At 54.4% G+C, this 20,004-nt stretch overlaps 1 protein-coding gene across 2 annotated transcripts in view; it reads right to left on the reverse strand.

Annotated features, from left to right (window-relative positions):
• ELOVL1 (ELOVL fatty acid elongase 1) overlaps positions 1-20,004 on the reverse strand; it is a 47,522-nt gene continuing 27,518 nt past the window's right edge. For both annotated transcript variants that reach the window (XM_075002258.1, XM_075002257.1), the window contains exons 2-8: positions 6,102-6,294; positions 4,218-4,408; positions 3,926-4,006; positions 3,606-3,662; positions 2,653-2,758; positions 1,905-2,041; positions 1-1,505 (exon numbers count right to left, since the gene is read on the reverse strand). In XM_075002258.1, the coding sequence (XP_074858359.1) occupies positions 1,248-1,505; positions 1,905-2,041; positions 2,653-2,758; positions 3,606-3,662; positions 3,926-4,006; positions 4,218-4,408; positions 6,102-6,147 (876 nt within the window). In that variant the 5' untranslated portion in view covers positions 6,148-6,294 and the 3' untranslated portion in view covers positions 1-1,247. The remainder of the gene's footprint in view (positions 1,506-1,904; positions 2,042-2,652; positions 2,759-3,605; positions 3,663-3,925; positions 4,007-4,217; positions 4,409-6,101; positions 6,295-20,004) is intronic.

The raw sequence follows: 20,004 nt of genomic DNA on the forward strand, positions 1-20,004 counted from the left end.
CACTTTCCTTCTCTCTTTATTTCTGGACACACACAACAGCAGCCTGGCTTAGGAGTGGGGATGCTCAGGCCCTCTACTGCCACCCAGGCTGCACAGCAACAAGGGTTTGGCTACAGGCAGAGTGGAAACACCCAGTAAGCAGCTGTTGCAGTACTCCCTTAAGCACAGGCAGGAACAGACTCCATGCGGAAAGGCTTACAAAGAACCAAGGGTGCCACCATGGGAGACTGTGTCAGGGCCACGCCCCAGGAGAGGGCAGTAGCCATGCTCTGGCCTCCTGCTGCTGTGCATGCAACTGCTGGGCTACAGTATGGGGAGCTGGCCATGGCAGTGAGAGCTAATTCTAGGGGCAATTATTGCTCCAGTCTTGGGTTTAAGGGTCTCAAGCAGAGCTGTCAATGCTCAGCTGCTGCTGTGCCAGATCAAGCCACAGCCTGAAGCAGGCAGTGGAGGCCCAGGCAGATACAGCTGAAGGGACTCCCTTGCCCCCCCAGCCAGCCAGGAATGAAGAGAGCAGGCAGGATGGGAGCATGACCCCTGTGTGCACAAGGCACAGATTGGAACGGGTCAGCTAGCGCACAGGGGCAGCAAGCCCAGCCTCATGTTCAAGTAGTAACCGGGGGGGGGAGGGTCTGGCCATGCACCCAGCTTAGCCATCCTGGGGTACCCGTACTCAGCACCCCCTCACTGTGCGTACTGGAGCTGGGAGGGAGTAGTGCGTGACATGGACAGATGGGGAATGGGGAGGAACCAGGGTCCTTGAGGGCGAGTGAGGCTCAGGCCTTACACTCCTACGCAGCAGTGCTGAGAGCAGAGGGGTACAGGAGCACCTGGAGTCAAATGGAGAGCAACTTCCCTCCTTTGCACATGGCCAAGGTAGGGCAGACTCTGTATGGTCCCACGCACCAGGGAGCGGCCTCCTGCTGCAGAAAGGGGGCCCTGGCAGAAGGGGCAAACAGGCACTTATGGGGAAGTTCCTTTGGACACGACGAAGGAGGGCAGTAGCCCCTCGACCGCTGATGCAGGTGGCTGCCCCTCCACGCACACAGGAGGAAGCAGCAGGAGCCTTCCCAGCACTGGGGGGAGCAAAGGGGCTGCTGTAGACAGATGGCAGCAGGGAGGGGGGTCGGCACTTGGGGTACAACAGTCTGTAGGCACTTGATTTGGCTATAAAACCCCAGGAGCAGGGGTCAGTCCCAGCCACCTCTGCCCTGGGGCTCTCCTTGGTTCTGGGAGGAGCAGGCCCTCTAGTTGGCTTTGACCTTGCCGTTGGCGATGGTGCTGTTCTCAGGCAGGCTACTGCCGTTGTGCTGGAATGGCGAGGGCTGGCTCCCCTTAGGCAGTCGCTTGCCCTTGGTGTAGGACTGGTACCAAAAGTTGGAGAAGAGAATGAAGAAGATGGTCCCATAGATCCAGATGAGGTGGATGAAGATGGGGAACTGGTAGTGGCAACTGGGCATGAAGTAGTACTGGGAGATGTGGATGGAGACAATCACGAACTGCACCTGGAGCCAGCGTGGAGGGAGAGGCAAAGAGGGGGCTGATCACCCATGGAAAAGGGCAGCATCCCACCACCAGTTACATCCTGTCTCTCCCTTCACCCAGCCCAGGGGAGTGCACCTACCCCACAAAGAGCACACACAGTGCAGCTCTACAAGGGTGCCCCAGCCCGGGAAAAGGCCTGGCCCTTCCTAGGGCAGTGTATGGAGCTGGGGCAGGTGGACAGTGTGGTACAGACACAGCCCCATTTCAACTCTAGTGATGGGTGCTGGTCTGCCAGAGGCCAGAATGAACAGTTCCCTGCCTGACCCCCAGGCTGTGCCTCCTCCCAGTCACCCGCAAGATGTGCCTCTCAGCCCCACAGCATCTGGGGCATCTGAAGCAGCTGCACAGCCCTGACTCACCAGCTGGACAGCCGTGATGTGCTTCTTCCACCATAGGTACTTCTGGAAGGCGGGCCCTGCTGCCGAGAGCCCGTAATAGGTGTACATGACGACATGCACCATGGAGTTGATCATGGCATGGAAGGAGCCCATTCCCCCTGCCAGGCACAGAAAAGATGAGCTAGCACCCGCAGCCACCCCAACCAATGAGCACAGACTAATGATGGGTCGCCTAGTCAGACCAGACTGCACACCCACCAGAGACACTGCTCCTACCACAGAGGAGAAGTGGGCTGGTATTGTATACCGCTCAGGGCTGGGTGCTGGTAGCAGCTTGTGTGTGGCCAGTGTTAAACCCCTCACTGCCCCTTTTGCTCCCACTTGTCTGTGGCCCTGCTGAACCCTACCAGCAGGGAAGCCAGTGGAGCAGAGGGCAGCTGCCCCAGGGCCCAGCACTCAAGCACTGCTATCGCAGCCCTGGGACTGCTGGGCACTGTGGCGATGGAGAGTTGGCTAGGAGAGTCTGGCCCTACCGTCTGCCCCATCCAAGGGCCTGCCCCCACACACCTTGCCAAGGAACTTGGTGTACTGACCAGTTCTGGCAATGTCACTTCTGCTCCTACCACAGAAGCAATAAGATCTGCCCTTGCAGAGCCCAGAGGGCTGTCTTCTGTACTTGTTCCCTGAGGCTAGCAGGGTGGCACAGGCCTCTTACTGGGAAACAGTGACCAAATCTCCCCTCCCTGCCCTGCAGGGTGCCAGCCCTCACCTGGGCCAAATTTAGCTCCCCACCACCAGCTCAAAGGCAGGACAGAATGGTGGAAGAGGTGCAGAAAGGTGATCTGCTCATTCTTCTTGCGCAGGACGAAGATCACCTGGAAGCAGAGAAGTGGGTGGGTGGCCACATCAGCAAAAACTGGAGCAGGTAGGACAGGATGGCACAGCCTCGTGTCACTGCTACTGAAAGTACCAAGGTTCTGCTGGGGCCTTCTGGAACCTACCAACAGCATGGAGGGTCCTTCCAAAGCTAGAGCAGTATACTAGGGAGAACCCTCTGCCAGGCATGTGTTGCCCTGCACATCCTGAGAACATCCCATTCAGCAGCCTCAGCGCTGGCGTTGCCAATGCCCAGTAATCAATAAACACCTGTGCACCCACTGGGGAAGGTGGAAAAATTGCAGCTTGCCCTTCACTGGTACGAAAAAGTGCTCACCTGCCATAGGCTGGGCTCACTGTTTGGGTGGGTCCTGGCTGCCTTTCCCCACTTGGGCTTTTGGAACAGGTGCATCTTTGGTCACTGCTCCAAGGGGATGCAAGCAGGAGGCTCCTTCACTAGCCATCAGTCATGATGGGCAGGGGTGCAACCCCATGCCCTACGTGTCCCTCAACCTGACTTCCAGAAGGTAGGGTTAGGTGACAGGATGGATCACTTGATAAAATCCTGTTCCATTTGCTCTCCCTGAAGTACTTGGTACTGGCCACTTCTGGTAGAAGGATCCTGGGCTGGACAGGTCATTGGTCTGACCTAATGTGGCCATTTGGATGATGCTCACTATTCCCAGTCCCTGTATTTTCCCAGGGAGAGGAGATCCACGTGCTCAGCTCTAGCTGGGCTCATTTGGACCTGGGGAAGATTTGCACAGTGCTCTAGGAACTTGGACTGCCAGAGGGAGTGCAGTGAAGATGCACAGGATTACCACTCCACCAGGGTCCATCTCTTACCGTGTCCATCAGCTCAATGAACTTGGAGAAGACAAAAAGCCAAGCTACACGGACCATCTGCAACAGGGAGAGTGCATGTGCATGAGAGAGACCCAGCCATGCCTGCTCCTGGGCAGGTTGCCCCATTTCCCCCACTGTCCACCCACCCAGCCCCCACACCCCGGAGGGCACTGCCTCTTTATTCAGCTCCATGCTCCTCGGTTCTCAGGCACAGAAGACCCCAAGGCAATGGCGGAGGTAAGAGGAAGGGGGAACAGCAAGCTGTCCATGGCCTGGGACTAAGGGCCCCATCCTGCTTTCAGCAAGAGGGGAGAACTTACCCGAAGGGCCTTGGGGTCCTGGGAAAAATCCACAGGGTCACATCTCCAGGTGTAGCTTGTCAGCCAGCCTGCCATCAGGAACTGCAGCAAGGGGACACCACCAGAGCAGGCCTGAGCACACCTGTCAAGTCCCCCTCCCCTCAGAGGGCAGGCCAGAGCTCCCACGGCAGCGCCACGCCCTGCTGACAGCAGCTGGGCAGCTAGCTGCCCTCTGCCTGCTGCTCAGGATCTCCAGGGGAAGGGATGATGGTGCGGGTGCCTGGCACAGGCTGCGCTGCTGTTGAAGCCTCACCTCATAGACGATGTAGAGCGAGAGGCCCACCAGAAAGAAGTTGTAGACCACCATGAACTTCTTCAGGTCTAAGGGCTTCCTGTTAGCCATCAGCCGTGGGCCCAGGGAGAGCACGAAGCAGACGTAGGTCAGCAGGATCCCCATCATGAGGAAGGGTGACTTCATCAGTGGGTACTCAGCTATGCGGGGGTCTGCATGGAAAGGCACAAGGGAGGCCATAAGTGTAGTCAGTGAGTTATGTGGGCCCAGGGAGCCCTGACACCTGGACTATTCCTGGCCCAGCGCTGGGCTCCGCCAAAACTCTCTGCCACCTGCCTGTGCTCCCTGCCCCCAGCATCCCCCAGCCCCTCTGCCGCCCTGCTTGATTTAACGCTCCGTGGGGGTCCCCCACCAGCACCACAGTAAGGTTAGAGCAGCTTCCAGCCGCTCATTCAGCTGGGCGGCCAGCACCTGTGTCCTGGTGGTGGGTCAGGCTGTGTGCATATGGAGACTACGGCTTTCCTCTCTGCCAATCATCAGCCTGCCCTACTAGGCTCTGCCTAGCGACTGGCGATGCAGCAGGCTCTATGGATGCAGAGGCAGTTTGGAGGGGTGCCATGCTCACCTGTGGGCACTCCTTTCTGGCAGTGGCTCCTGGGAGAGATGCGGAGGGGTCTCCAGGTACTGCTGCTCCCCTGCATTCCCTCCCAGATATGGAATGGTGGCAGGTGCTGGGATAGGATATGGGTAGCTAGGCCGGGGGGAGTCAGAAAGGTGGGGCCATGGGTGTCCTGCGTAGCACCGGAGGTGGTGAGGGGGTGCTGAGGTAGGACACATGACACTGTGAGATATGAAGAACCCCTTCTCCTTCCCCCAACTGCAGGGACACATATCTCAGCCAGGGGAGCGATGTTTTAAATCTTCCGAGGGGGGCACATAGGGACAACACCTGGAGGCCACCATCTCCTCAGAGGCCAGTGAGAGAGGGAAGTGCCCCCAAGTAAGTGAGGCAACCCCTCGCCCCACCCTCCCACCCCTAGTGCATTCCACTCACTCCTGAGCCCACACCCTCTCCCCACCTCCCTGTTTTGTCCTGTCTCTAAATTCCCTCCCAGGGCCTGCACCCAGGACCCCAAATCTCCAGCCCCATGCTACAGACTGCAGCCCAGACCCCCACCTGCACCCTAACCCTCTTCCAGAGCTCCACCCCTCACTCATCCTGCACCCAAACTCCCTCCCAGAGCTTTGGGCAAGGGGGTGGCGGACGGGTGCAAGCTCTGGACATGCTAGGCATCACAACTGCCAACCTGCCACCCCAGCCCAAGACCCTGCTTCCCTTTGCCAGCACCCAGGGCACTGCACTGGAGTGAGGAGAGCTGGACTCTGCCACTCCCCTAGAGCATGGCCCTTGAAGACCCCGTGCTCATCCTGGAGACCAGTTAATGGCACTCAGGGATAAAGGGGGTTGGGGGCACCTGATGAACCTCATGATGAAGTGGGTCTTTGCCCACGAAAGCTCATGCTCCAAAATATCTGTTAGTCTATAAGGTGCCACAGGACTTCTTGTTGCTCTCAAAGCTACAGACTAGCACAGCTCCTCTCTGATACTGATGAGTGTCAGTAATTCCTAATGTGCACCAAGCCCCACAGCACCACAAACACTTCAGAACTTCTCCCCTGCCCCTTCGACGCCATCACAATGGCACAGAAGAGACACTAGGAGCAGGGTCAGCCCACGGCACCAGCAGTGTGGCTCGGTACCAGTGAATCCAAGAGCTCTGGAACAGTATTCCAGTGGGTGCTGTGACACCTAGCAAGACAGGCCAGCCTGGGGGAAAATGGGGAGGGGCAGGCAGCTCATGGCACCAGCTCCTTGTCCAGCAGCTGAGCATAGAAGAATCTCACCTGCTCCCTTCATGAAGTCCTGGTATGTCGTTACAATCGCTTCCATTGCGGATGCAGCTCTGGAGAGAGGCAGGAAAGCGTCAGGCTTTGAGCTCAGGATCCCCAGCCCTCTGCGGTGAGCGCTGGATCTGTGGTTTATCCCAAGAGCGAGCTTTGCTGTGAACAGTGAAAGTTCACCAAGTGCCACAGTGACCTAAAATAAATGTTACAGGGAAAGTGCACAAGGGAGAGGTTAAGAGTGAGTTCAGATTAGCAGGCCCACTAACACAGTGGCGCTCAACCTTTCCAGGATTCTGGTTTTCTTGCATACTCCAAATTACACCCCACTTAAAAACTAATTGCTTACAAAGTCAGACAGAAAAATACAGACGCATCAGAGCACACAATTCTTGAAAAGTGCTGACTTTCTCCTTTTCACTAGTCAGTTGAAATAACATTCTTCTTGCATTTCAGCGTACAGTACACCGAGCAGTATAAACAAGTCGCTACCTGGATGACATTGTAGTTTAGTACTTTCTATGTAGCCTGTCGTAAACTAGGTAAACGTCTAGATAAGTTGACATGGCCCCAGAAGAGTTCTGGGAGAAAACCATTGCACTAATATCCCTCCAGTGCGGAGGGGTTAAATTTCTTCCTGGTAACCAAGAAAGTGAACTGAGGTCGGGGGGAAAGGGGGCTGTTCAGTGGTTTGAGCACGGGCCTCCTAAACCCAGGGTTGAAAGTTCAGTCCTGGAGGGGGCCATTTAGGGATCTGCAAACAGATTTTAAAAAAATCTGGCAGGGATGGTGCTAGGTCCTGCTGTGAGTGCAGGGGACTGGACTCAATGACCTCTGAAGGTTCTTTCCCGCTCTCCGAGCTCCACATATATTAAAGGGCGTGGACTGGAAGTTAGCCCTAACTGATGGGTGGAATAGCCTGTTCCTCATTATTTTGCCCACCTCCCTTTCGGAGGCCTTAAAAGCCTTTTGTTGGAGTGGCTGGTTTGTTTTTGGGTGGGAGGTGGTCCTGATGAAAACCCAGCTGGCTGACAGAACAGAGGAAGACAAGCTTCGCCATTACTGCTGCCACCCTGCTGGGAGTACCAGGAGGCCTCACATCACCAATGGGCTTCCATTTGTCTAATCCCAAGAACTGCCCTGACCAGGCCAGGCCCAGAGAGGGACCCTGATCACACTGCCACCTCCAGCAACTCTGGCTATACCACCAATGCCACCCAGGACATCAAAATGCATCACCCTTCCCCCCGCTCCCCCCATGTATCCTTTTTCCTCACCCCATCTGTCTAATCCCAGGCTTGCTTAACCTGCCAAGATTGTAGCGGTCACACCACAGCTGCGAGCCTGTAACCAAAGAGGAGAACACAAACAATGCCCTAAATAGCCCAACCCTGGTACAAGTTGGCCAGGCCACGAATGGCTGATGGAGTCAAGTGCCAGGCCTGTATTCCCCAGTAGCAAAGCTGTTTTCTTCTCCCTTCAGGCTTTGTCTCGTCTTTTAGAAAACGAGATCAAATGTTACCAGCAACAGCAACTCCAGCACAACTCAGCAACCTTCTCACCCCCTCTCCCCCATAAAAGGGCTGAGGTTGTCAAACTCTGATTTTTTCTTTTAAAAATTCTACTCTTAAAAGCCCAAGGAGAAACCAAGGGGTGGGGTTTAAAACAGAAACCTCATGTAATGCTTTAGCTGTTTCTCCTTCTCTGGATCTTCACTGAAAGAGGCTTAATAATGTTTCTACCATGGACTTACGCAAGCTGAGGGCTCTAGCTGAACCGAACCAAACCTTGAAGAGTGCCGGGGTCACGCAAGTGGAGGTCACCTGCCAGGACTACATGGGTATCTTTCTCAATCACTTCCCTGTCATTGCATGGGCCCTGAGCACCGGCACACTGCAGTCCACCTACTCCCTACCTGTGGCACATCCTGTCAAGTCTCCCAGGGGTCTCGTTTTGTTGACAGGTTACCCTGCGGGTGCTGGCAACCTGCGATGCACACTGGCCTAGCTGCATGCTGACACGCAGCGGCAGCTGCTCTTCATCAGGCTGTCCTGCCCCTGCTCCTTGCTGCACAGCTCAGTCCCTGCTGGCGGCAGCACTGAACCATGTGTGGCGCCCAGGCCTTTGTGCTTGCAAGCAGGAGTGGCTGGCACAGGTCCCTAGCAGCTTGATTCCATCTGTAGCAGTGCAGAGCTAGCTCTTGGTAGCCCAGCCCGTCCCCCACCAGACTAGCTGTCCCCTCCCCATGCACAAGGGCTTCTTCCCCAGCGGTGCCCACGGCCAGTCCTCCTCACCCCCAGAGAGCTCAGCCCTTCGGGGGGCTGCAGTCCGATTCCTGCACACCACCCTTTCAAGGGCTTGCCTAAAGCCAGCCCCGACACAACTGACTGACCCAGAAGCGTCCATAGCAGCACCTCCCCTCGTACCCATCAGCTGGGGGCTGAACGAAATGGAGTTATTCCTGTCAGGACAAGGCCCCTGGCACCTGGGATCCCAATGGCTACCAGAAGGCTAAACATGAAGCTTTGAGCTTCTGCAGGCCCCAGCCAGGGAGGGACACGGCCCCAGACAGAGGCAGAGGAGCAGCAGAAGCTGCCAGCTCAAGCAACTGGCCATCAGCTCACTGGTCTGCAAATGCCGCGCACAGCTCCACAGGCCCTCTGGGAGAGTGCTGGCCGTGCAACCCCGCCGTGCCTATCGCCCCTCCAGAGGGGAGCTGTAACGAGGTCAGCTTCAGCTCCGGGGTGAAGCAGAGGGGACAGTGCCGCTCGGTCAGCCCCACAGCTGACTCCTACCTAGCACGCAGCACGCCAGATGCTCCCCAGGAAACAGCAGGCATGGAGCAGCTCTGAGAGCAGCCATCCGCAGCGCCCTCCTGCACCCGCCTGAGCCGTCAGTGTGACTGGCACAGCTCTGACTGCAGGCCCAGCCCTACCTGACTCACTCAGCCAGCCCACGGAGGGAACTTCCTGGGCCCTCATGTCAAAAGACAGACACTTTCCAGACAACAGCTACCTTTCTGCAGCCACTGGACAGGGCAGCTCCCTCCCAGCCTCTGGCACAGTGAAATGCACCAGAGAAGGTGCACACAAACCACAGGATGGGAGGGGCCTGCGCTCAACAACTAGCCAGGGAGGGCACCCACCAGCACCGAGCTCTCTCCTGGAACGTTGCGGCCCAACTCACGGTGCCCATCCCATGGAGAGCAGGGCCTCCCACGGAGGGCACAGTTACAGCACATGACCCCACCAATCTGTCTTATCACTGCTCCCCCATTCAGTACCCACCAGGGACTGGGGGAGGAGGGAATGACACACATTCAGTCCCCCACCCTATGTGACTGAGTGAGGGCTTGTCTTTGCTGCAAAGTTCACCTGAGTTCCTTACACCACAGGAAGCTGGGCTGGGCTTGGCTGGGCTGCTCTATGCATTCTACCCAGTGGGTGGTGGGAGAGTCTGTCCTGGTGGGCTTGGGAGGCAGGGATAGAAGAAGATTGGGGGAAGGCTCAGGAGTGTGGGTGGGAAGGGACATTCCATGTGATGTTAGAAATCCGTTCTGCAGTGCAGACACACGCTCGCACAACTCACTTTAACCCACTGCAAAGCCAGAAGGGACCGTTGCTGCTCTACTCTGACCTGTGTTGCGCAGGCCAGAGCCCTGCCCTCAATTAATTCCTGCTTCAAGTCCAGCCCTTGTGCCTGAACTAGAGCATCTCTCTTTGGAAAGTCTGCCAGCTTCACTGACCCATTTCCAGAGTTAGAGAAACCCCCTGCCCCAATGGCCCCCTCACTGTTCCAGGGCAGCACCTGCTTTCTGCTCTGAATCTTTCTAGCTTTAGCTGCAACTCACTGCATCATGGGAGACCTGTTAGTCAAACTGAAGAGCCCTCCCTTACTAAACACCTACTCCCCAGGGAGGCACTTAGAGATGCAATCAACTCGCTCCCCACCTGCAGTAGAATCACAAGCTCAGGCTCTTTTGCACAAACCTCTCAAAAACAAGGATTAGAAAACTCAGTCCTTCTCATGGCTCTCCTCTGAGCCCTCTGGCATTTATCTGTCTCCGTGGCTTGCAGACGGACACCAGAACTCAACCCAGTGTATTTGGCACTGGTGGTGCAACAGCCAGAGAGAACATAACCTGCACCGCAGGATCCCTAGTTCTACATCCACGGATCAAATTAGCCCTTGGGTCCCCTCCCCACACAGGCCAGCTAAACTGAATCAAACACACCATTGAAGCGTAGGGGCATCACACGAGCTATGGAGCACAGCATATGCCCCAGAAGCCTTTGCATCATCCTCTACCTAGGCTAACTGCAGGAGAACTTGAGTTAACCCTACTGCCTGCCCAGCAGTACAACACAGTATTACTGCTGTCACCCTCACTCATCCCCGCACCCCATGCCTTGGCTCCCTGCAGATCAAGGGCCATGTCTGTGCTCTGAAGTCACAGGGTACCAAGAAGCAGATGCACTGTCCAAACTGCCTGCAAGCCTGGCAAATGCACCCAACACACAGAGTCAGGATGTCTGGGCTAAAGGACCAGGGGAATGAAGAAGTCACTTTACAAACATCGGCCAGCACTGCTGGCAGCAGGACGACAGGATTTCCCAATGCCACCAGCCAGTCAGTGCCAGAGGTGGAAACAGAGCCCAGAGCCCTGGCGCCCAGCCCAGAGCAACTATCGCATGGTTGCTCTTGTTTCTGTGTGCTCCAGAGAGGGAGCTGGAGAACCAGCAACTAGCTGGTACAGTATCGGAGGGGTGGCCATGTTAGTCTGGATCCGTAGCAGCAACGAAGGGCCCTGTGGCACCTTACAGACGAACAGAAAAGTTTTGAGCATGAGCTTTCGTGAGCACAGACTCACTTCCTCAGATGCACCAGATTCATCGTGAGTCTGTGCTCACGAAAGCTCATGCTCAAAACTTTTCTGTTACTCTATAAGGTGCCACAGGGCCCTTCGTTGCTGTAGCTGGTACAGGGCTCGGTACCATGGCCCATCTCCTGGGCCTCTCAGAATGCTCATCAGGAATCGGGAGCTGCAAAACCCCGGGAGAAACCACTCCCCACCTTCCCTTAAGGCCACGGAAGGAATATTGTGCACAGGCCATTGACAACAGAAGCCACAACAGTAGTGTGCCCTGGAGCACAGCCACCTGCACTGCTGAGCATCCACCCAGAGGGGCTGCAAGGGCCAGGCGAAGTCAGGCTAGAGCAGGGACCGAGAGAGTGCCCTGCTGGCACACCAATGGCTTTCCCACAAGCCCACTCCTTGCTGCAGAGGCTGCAATGCCATTCAGCTGCCACCAATGCTTTCTAGCCTCACAGCTGCAGACACAGCTCTCAGTCATGAGCTGCCCCCAGACTAATGGCAGCCTGCCAGGCTCCCTAAAGCCAGGAAAGGGGAGCATGCCTGCTTCCCAGCACCAGAGGTCTGGGCTGGGTCTGGCTGCCTCCCTCTTCCTGTGATGCCAGAAGCTGCAGCCACCACATGCAGCCACCCACACCATGGCTCCCGAGTCCCACATCCATATGTGGCTGCTGAACACTGTGCACGTGGAAACAGCGCAGGCTAAAGTACCCTCATGTGGAGATATGCATGGAAAGCCCAGCACCGGTAAGTGCTGAGACCCTACGGCCTGGAATGGCTATTGCCAGAAGGAGAGGTGCTGCAGGGCCTGGGAATGGAGGGCTCACCACCTGACAGAGGGCTGCACTGCCCAGACCTCACAGCAGCACTTGTCAGCAGTGAGCCAAAGCCATGGGGTCCTGTGCCCATAAAAAGAGAGTTTTCCTACACCTTCCTCAGAAGCACCTGGTTCTGTCCAGAGGCAGACACAGGGCGAGAGGGACCACTGGCCCCAACTTGCTTGGGTGTGGACATGTCTCCAAGGGCCCCCCCTCTAGTGCCAGGACAAGGCCCAAAGGGACAGGGGTGCACATCACGCCTCACCAGCATCAAGCAGTCCCTGAGGGGGCAGGTGGCCAGCAGACAGAGACAGGTCTAACTCTGGTTCTGTTTATTTGGCACTGATGCACGTGCTGCGTCCAGTGCTGGTGCCCCCAACTGAATAAGGGTGTTGGCAAACTAGAGAAGGGTCGGATAGGAGCCATGATGCCGATTAAAGGGTTTAAAAACTTACCTAATAGCGACAGACTAAAGGGTGGGGGTGGGGCTTGATCAGTGTCTAGGTCTCCAAAGGGGAGCAAACCTTTAATCCAGCAGAGAAAGGTCTAACATGACTCAACGTCTACAAAACGAAACCTGGAAGTAAAAGCTGGGAGGGGAATTAGCCACTCAAAGGATGTGCCGAGGGTGCTCCAGCACTGCAATTTGAATCAAGACAGCTCTGCTCTAGGAATTATTGCGGGGCAGGTCTCTGGCCCATGCTACACAGGCCATCAGACTACACGATCATTATGGTCCCTCCAGCCTCGCATTCCACAAGCACGAGTGCACACTCTGTTCAGGGAAGGGTGGGTTCAGTCAGCCTCACCCCTTCTGCTCCCACATTCCAGCTCCACCTTTCTGCCCCAGGTGGCAGCTGCAGCCAAGGGGCAGCAGAGCAGCTAAAATGGAGGGGAGCACTAGACAAGAAGCAAGTCTTGCTCCCATTAGAGCAGGAACACTTTCTCCCAGCAGAGTGAACGGGAACCAGCCAGCCTCTCTATACTCCCCTTGGCAGCCTCTGCTGCAAGTGAGCCAAACCCATCAGCTGGGATGGAGCTGGCAGTGGCAAGCCACACACTCCAGCTCACCAGTCCCTCTTCCAGCATAAGGGCTGGGACCCTGCAGGAGAGACTGTGCAGCACTCACCTCTCCATAAAACTCTCTCATGCCTAACTATACATTAGGCCTTCTCCATGCTCAGGGCTGGCTTTTTTTGGAGATTTTATATGCGAGCAGAAGTCTGACCTCTGAGTTCCTACAGGGGGAGGAGTCAAAACCCCACTGATCAGTGGCTGACCGCTGACGACTCCTCACATGGGGAAGGCCAAGTAGCAGCCACTGTCCTGCTCCATCAGGCCACTTCCACAGGGCCACTCCTTCTCCATGGGGCAGAGGGGACAGCAGCTGGCCTTGTGAAGCAAATGGAGACAGCAGGTCTCCAAATATCCCAGGATCTCAAGCACTGCCAGGTCAGCCCCCTGTGAAATCCCAGCATGATGCTCAGAAGGCCTTGCACCACATTTCTTACCATTCCAGAGATCCGCAAGGCACCTCTTTTCCACCCCTGGAGATGTGTGGCAAACGCATGCCACTCAGGAGCCACTGCCCTGAGGGGTGCTGCAGCACCTGGTGCCAGCTCAGATACAAGACATGCGCACACACAGTATTAGCACTGCCTGATCTGGAATAGGGATCCTGCTGTCTAGGAAGAGCAATACATTGAAAATAACCAAGCGCTCTAAACGGTAGGAGCAGCTGCCAGCTCTACAGTCAGAGGAGAATCTTGACTCCATCTGGCTACAGGTGGCAGCCAGGAGATGAAGACAAGGATGCTGTCAAGGGCATTCCCCTCGATTTCCCCTCTTACCCAAGTTAGAGTTTACCCCCGGCTCCCATCCCAAAGGGCAGGCAGCTCTACCTCAGCTGACCTTGTGCTCCTACATCCTGGGCTTGAGAGCCTTGCTCCTTCCACCCCATTCTTTGCCAGATTTACAAATAGGGCCTTGAACAGGGGAAGGAATCGATTGTTCTCTTTTTGAACTCCCCACTGAACTCCACTGAAACACTGCACAAGGGCACCTTGACAGGGAAAGCAACAGACGTGCCAGCATGGGCAGGTCTGCACCGTTGTTGCTCTGTGAAGACACTCCTCCCCAGTGGAGAGCTTCTCCCAACAGCACAGGTACGCCACCGCCCCAGGTGTGTTGTGGGGTAAGCCCTCCTTAGCATAGCGCTGTCTACAGTGGGCAACACAGACAGACAGATTGCTCATGCAGACAAAGCCTATGCGAAGATCAGAGAGAGGGAGGGGCCTCTCACCTGTGTGCGGTCAGCAAGCCTGCTGTCCGCGACAGGCCCAGATTTAAGAGACCCGGCAGAGGGTGACAGCAGATCAGAGACAGGGGTGCACTATGGCATGGCAGCAGTAGAGGTGGATGTGGTTGAGAGCTGCAGAGGCCTCATGGCCCAGCAAAGGGGGGAGTATCCGCACGCCCCAGAGAGCACACAGCAGAGCAGTCACCCCTATAGGCACAGGACTGGCATGACTGCACTGGGCACCTCAGCACTGGAGAGGCTGAGGAGCTGCAGGGAAGTCAGAGCAAAGGCTAGGTACATGGTAAACAGCAGGGCCGATGATTTGGTCGCTCACAGGCAAGGGGATGCTGCCCCAGCCCTTCTAGGCAGGTGAGGGACTGGATGACAAAGCCAGGCTTGACCATCATGCTCAAGTATTATGGAACAGCAAAGCCCATCTCTCCCTCAAACCTTCTGCCTCCGTGTGGCCAGTGTAGAATCTCAGCTTCCCCTCCTTAGAGGGTTGGGCCAACAGACCAAAAGTGAGGAAAACAACATTGAATCCAGGGTTGTTGCCTACAGCCCCAGCAGCACCTGGCACAGGAGATTTCTCTCTCTCAGAAAGCTGGGCAGTAGCCAAAGATTCCAGCCTCCTCGTCAGCCTAAGAAGCAAACCTTCCAGCAGTCCTCTTCCTGGAAAGGTTAGGCTAAAAGCCAGATGTGCTTACACATGTATCTGCATAGCACTGCTCCATAACTGCCCAGACAGCTCTGCAGTCTACTGTAACCAGAAGAAAATCTGGCATCAGGGTACTTGCCTCTTGAATTCAAGTCTGGCAGAGCAAGTTCAGCAGCTTTAAACTAGGGGAAAGGTGAGCTCTCCCTTCCTGTCATTTGATTCCACGTGCCAGGTGCAGGATTCCAAGGCAGAGAAAGGCTGAAGGGTTCTCCTGGACCAGAATACTTAAACCATTCAGGTCAGTGCTTCCTGGGGGAATGCCATACACAGATCTCAGCAGAACCACCTCAGCTAGACTCCTACCGCACACAGTTCTGTGAGCCAAACTATGCAAACTATCCAGGCAAGCAGCCACTCCAGGTCTGCTTCTTACCAACAGGCAGGGATGGCCTTAGAACCCAAATACAGTAGGCTCGGTGGGGCCACACACCAGTACTCACTGCATGCTCTACAGCCACTCCTCCCATGCCCTGGATTTCAAAAGCACACGAGACACATGTCAACAGGGAAAGTTTATTAAAACTCCATTGAGTAGTGAGGGTTTGCAGCCCCTCTGTGAAAGGAAACTCTGCAGACCCTCTGCTAAAGGGAAAGGGCCTGTGCTGTTTCAGCCCAGGCCTAGAATCAGCTGTTCTGGATTCTATTGTGTGTAGTAAGAAACGCAAACATGGCAGGCAACCAGCCTTGCTTAACAAGAAAATCCTTGGTCAGCTTAAACTCAAGAAGAATGTGTATAAGCAGCAGAAACTTGGACAGCTGAATAAGGAGGAGTACAAATATATATCTGGAAAATGCCAGGCAGTAATCAGGACAGCAAAGGCACAACTGGAACTGCAGCTGGCAAGAGATGTGAACGATAAGAAGGGTTTCTACAGGCATGTTAACAAGAAGAGGGTTATCAGGGAAGGTGTGGGGCCGTTACTGGATGGGGGAGGTAACCTAGTGACTGATGATGTAAGAAAAGCTGAAGTATTCAATGCTCTTTTTTGCCTCAGTCTCTATGGGCAAGAACAGCTCCCACACTACGGTGCTAGACAAGACAATATGGGAAGGTAGAGGGCAGCTACTTAGAAAAACTAGATGCACACAAATCCATGAGTCTGGACTTAATGCACCCAAGGGTACTGAGGGAATCGGCAGACGTCATTGCTGAACCTTTGGCCATTATCTTTGAAGACTCTTGGAGATCGGGAGAGATCCCAGATGACTGGGAAAAGACCAGTGTAGTGCCCATCTTTAAGAAAGGAAAGAAGGACAATACAGAGAACTATAGACCAGTCAGCCTCACCTCAGTACCTGGGAAAATACTGGAAGCGATCTTCTAGAAATCCATTTTGGAGCACTTGGAAGACTGGAAAGTGATCAAAAGTAGTCAACATGGATTTATCAAGGGCAAGTCCTGCCTGAACCAATGTGATTAGCTTCTATGATGAGGTAACAGGCTCTGTGGACATGGGGAAGTCAGTGGATGTGATATACCTTGACTTCAACAAAGCTTTTGATAGTCTCCCACAACATTCTTGCCCATAAGTTAAAGAAGTATGGATTGGATCCTTGGACTATAAGATGGACAGAAAGCTGGCTTGCCAGTCGGGCCCAAGAGGTAGTGGTCAATAACTCAACATCTAGATGGAAGTTAGTTTCAAGTGGAGTGCCCCAAGGCTCACTTCTGGGACCAGTGTTGTTTAACATCTTTATTAATGACCTGGATGAGGGACTGGATTGCACCCTCAGCAAGTTTGCCGATGACACTAAGCTAGGGGGAGAGGTAGATAGGTTGGAGGGTAGAGAGAGAATCCAGAGAGTGACCTGGATAAACTGGAGGACTGACTGGGCCAAAAGCAATCTGTTGCAGTTCAACAAGGAGAAGTGTAGAGTCCTGCACTTGGGAAGGAAGAATACCAAGCACTGTTATAGGCTGGGGACCGCCTGGTTCAGCAGCAGTAAAGCAGAAAAAGACTTAGGGATTATAGTGGATGAAAGGCTGGATATGAGCAAACAGTGTGCCCTTGTAGCCAAGAAGGCTAATGGCATATAGGGTACATTAGGAGGAGCATTTCGAGCAGATCTAGGGAAGTAATTCTTCCTCTTTATTCAGCACTGGTGAGGCCACATCTGGAATAGTGTGTCCAGTTTTGGGCCCCCCAGTACAGAAAGGATGTGAACGTGCTCAAGCAGGTTCAGCAGAGGGCAACAAAAAGGATTAAGGGGCTGGAGCACATGACCTATGAGGATAGGCTGAGGGATTTGGGCTTATTTAGTTTACAGAAGAGAAGACTGAGGGGCAATTTAATAGCAGCCTTCAACTTCCTGAAGGGGAGCTCTAAAAAGGATGGAGAGAAACTGTTTTCAGTGGTGACAAATGGCAGAACAAGGAACAATGGTCTGAAGTTACAGGAGAGGAGAAGATTGGCTATTAGAAAAAAAAACTACTTCACCAGGAGGGTGGTGAAGCACTGGAATGTGTTGCCTAGAGAGGTGGTGGAATCTCCATCTCTGGAGGTTTTTAAGTCCCCACTGGACATAGTCATGGCTGGAAGGACTTAATTGGGGTTGATCCTGCTTGGGGCTGGACTTGATGACCTCTTGAGGTCCTTTCCAGCTCTGTGATTCAATTATTCTATTCCTGGCTCCGTAGCAGAATCACAGTGACTTCAGGCAAGCTACCTCTCATTTCTGCAAATCAGTTTCCCCATCTGTGAAGAGTGGCGTGTTTCAATATCACTTCCTCACATTTCAAGGACTTAGGCAGGCTGCAGCAGTGTTTGTAATGCCCTTCAAAGGGCCTTGAATGAAATCTTAGGAAAGGGCAAAGTGCTCTGTGAAGGTCACCCACAGGAGACCAACTCTTTCCCGAAGGCAGAAAGAACAAAGGATTTGAAAGTGGGTGGATCCCTTCCTCCCAGCCCCCCTGCACAAGCCAAGTATCTAGGAGTTGGTGAGATCACCCAAGTATCACTTGGGCATGGAGATGTAGCGCTGGGCAGCAGAGCTGCTCCCTCCTCCCTCTGACGTACAGCAGCTCATTCCAAGAATGGATATAGCATACATTTGGTGGGGTAGGGCGGGGAAAGAGCAGCAGCAAGTCTCAGAGCCCAGGTCCACTGACTCACGCTTGAGGGGCTTGTGCTATGGGGATAAAAATAGCAACATAGGCCTTCCTGCTCAGGCTGGAGCCTGGGCTCCGAGAGTCCCTCCACCCTCTTGCAACAGCCATGTCTCAGAGCCTGGGTGGGTACAGCCACATTGCTCATTTTATCTTTGCAGCTTGGGGCCTGCAAGCTCAAGTCAGGCGATCCAAGCTGAGAGACAATGCCATTTCTGGCAGTGCAGAGGTACCCTTATGATTCTCATTTTCTCACAACAGGAAGTGTATCAGAAAAGGAGAGCTGCATTAACACCATCTGCACACAGTCCACACCAGCAGCAGCGTGGCAGAGGATCAGGAACACGCAAAGACAACAAAGGGAGTTGAGACCAGAGAGGCTTGGGCAGAGCATCTGGGAGCAGGAAGAAAGATCAGAGCAAGAGCTCTTCCTGCCCTGAGTTGTCAGCAGCCTAGCTGGACTTTCCACACTCCCCAACGTGCTAGTAATCAACAACAATTGTATGGGCAGGAGATTAGACCACATGAGCACACACAGCCCAGCCCAAGGATGATTAAGGAGGTGTAACACAGCAGCTCTGTACAAATATCTGAAGGGTGGAGAGAAACTAGTTGGAGCAGAGGGGAGCGTGTGTGAAGGAACAGAAGAGTTAAGAATACAAAACAATAGTTAAGATACAAGACAAAATGCTTCCTGACAGGAACATGGGTTAGGCTGACAGCCTTCCGGAGGCAGAGCCAGAAGTCCTATTCCCTGGGCCAAAGCCTCAGAGGGGCCCACTACAGAGTGAGAGAAGCAGACAGGGCCTCCCCAGCAGCCACCTTGGTTATTTTAAACACCCAAGCATGTGACTTCCACGCTGCAAGGCTATGCTTCAATTGCTGGGACAGGCCCTGTAGCAGTCACCACTCTACTCTCTGAGCCTGGCCAGACCTTGGCCAAGCACCGCGCTTACATGGGAACTGGACAGAGAACCTGGAGAAGGGCACAGGCACACTAGTGGCTTTTGGACAGCAAGAACCAGAAGACAGACTCCAAGGGCTCTGTCTGGCTTCTGAAACCCCATCATAGGGTCATTCCTGGATACTTGAGAGATGCCTCTCCCGCTGCAAGCCTCCAAGAACAGTGCAGTTATCAGCCAGGTACAAGAGCACGGAGAGGGGACAGAAAGAAAATGTACCTAGGAGCCAGGCCTAGGCTACGGGATCCACTGCAGTAACCTCTAGAACCCTGCCCCCTCCCCCACACCACTGAGAGGTCACTTCCCGGCAGCATATTTGCACAGGGCAGAGAGTATTTGGTGTAGATAACACACCCAAGGGGCTCCAGTTCTACAGGGAAAATCACATGCCCCAATAAATCCAAGAGAGTGAGCATCTTCACCCAGGGTTCCCCAGTCCACAGTGAAGAGACATGAGTGCTCAAGGCCACAGAGTTAAAAATGGGATCGACACCCAAGATGACCCCAAGTGACGGTGCCTGGAAAAGCCAGACCCCTCTGCTGCCCCATACTGCTCCCATGACCCAGACAAACCTTCTGATTTCATGCATCCCACTGGGCACTGGTCAGCTCAGAGCTTGACTGTAGATTCCCAGGGGCCACAGGTAAGAGCCTTGGTGATGCTGGGTGACCTTCATGTCCCAGGCTGGGATGAGATAAGTGATCCAAGCTGTCCCATGGGCAACAACCACTACTACAGATTGAGTGATGATCCAAGACCCACAGGAAGCAAGCTAGCTGACCAGCCCCTGTATCAAAGCAAAGTCATTTTCTACTGCAGCCTAACCACTTCCCCTCCCAGTAAACCACTGCCCACCCTGCTCCACTTCAGGAGGGTGATCAGAGTGAATTTACTCACCTGATGATCCCATTCATAGGGCACAAACTAGGACAGGAAACGAAGAACTCATGAGATCCCCTGCCCTAGGCAGGTCTGCAAACTCCTCCAGTACCCTCCTCCACTGGAGCACAAGAACATAACATCCAAAGCCAGTACAGCTGTTACCAGAAAGTGACAGCCTCCACAGCACTCCCTTTCTTGATTCCCAGTTTACATCCATTCATCCTTTGATGCAGAAACTGTCCAGTTT

Source organism: Carettochelys insculpta, chromosome 9, assembly GCF_033958435.1.
Source record: "Carettochelys insculpta isolate YL-2023 chromosome 9, ASM3395843v1, whole genome shotgun sequence".
NCBI lineage: Eukaryota > Metazoa > Chordata > Testudines > Carettochelyidae > Carettochelys > Carettochelys insculpta.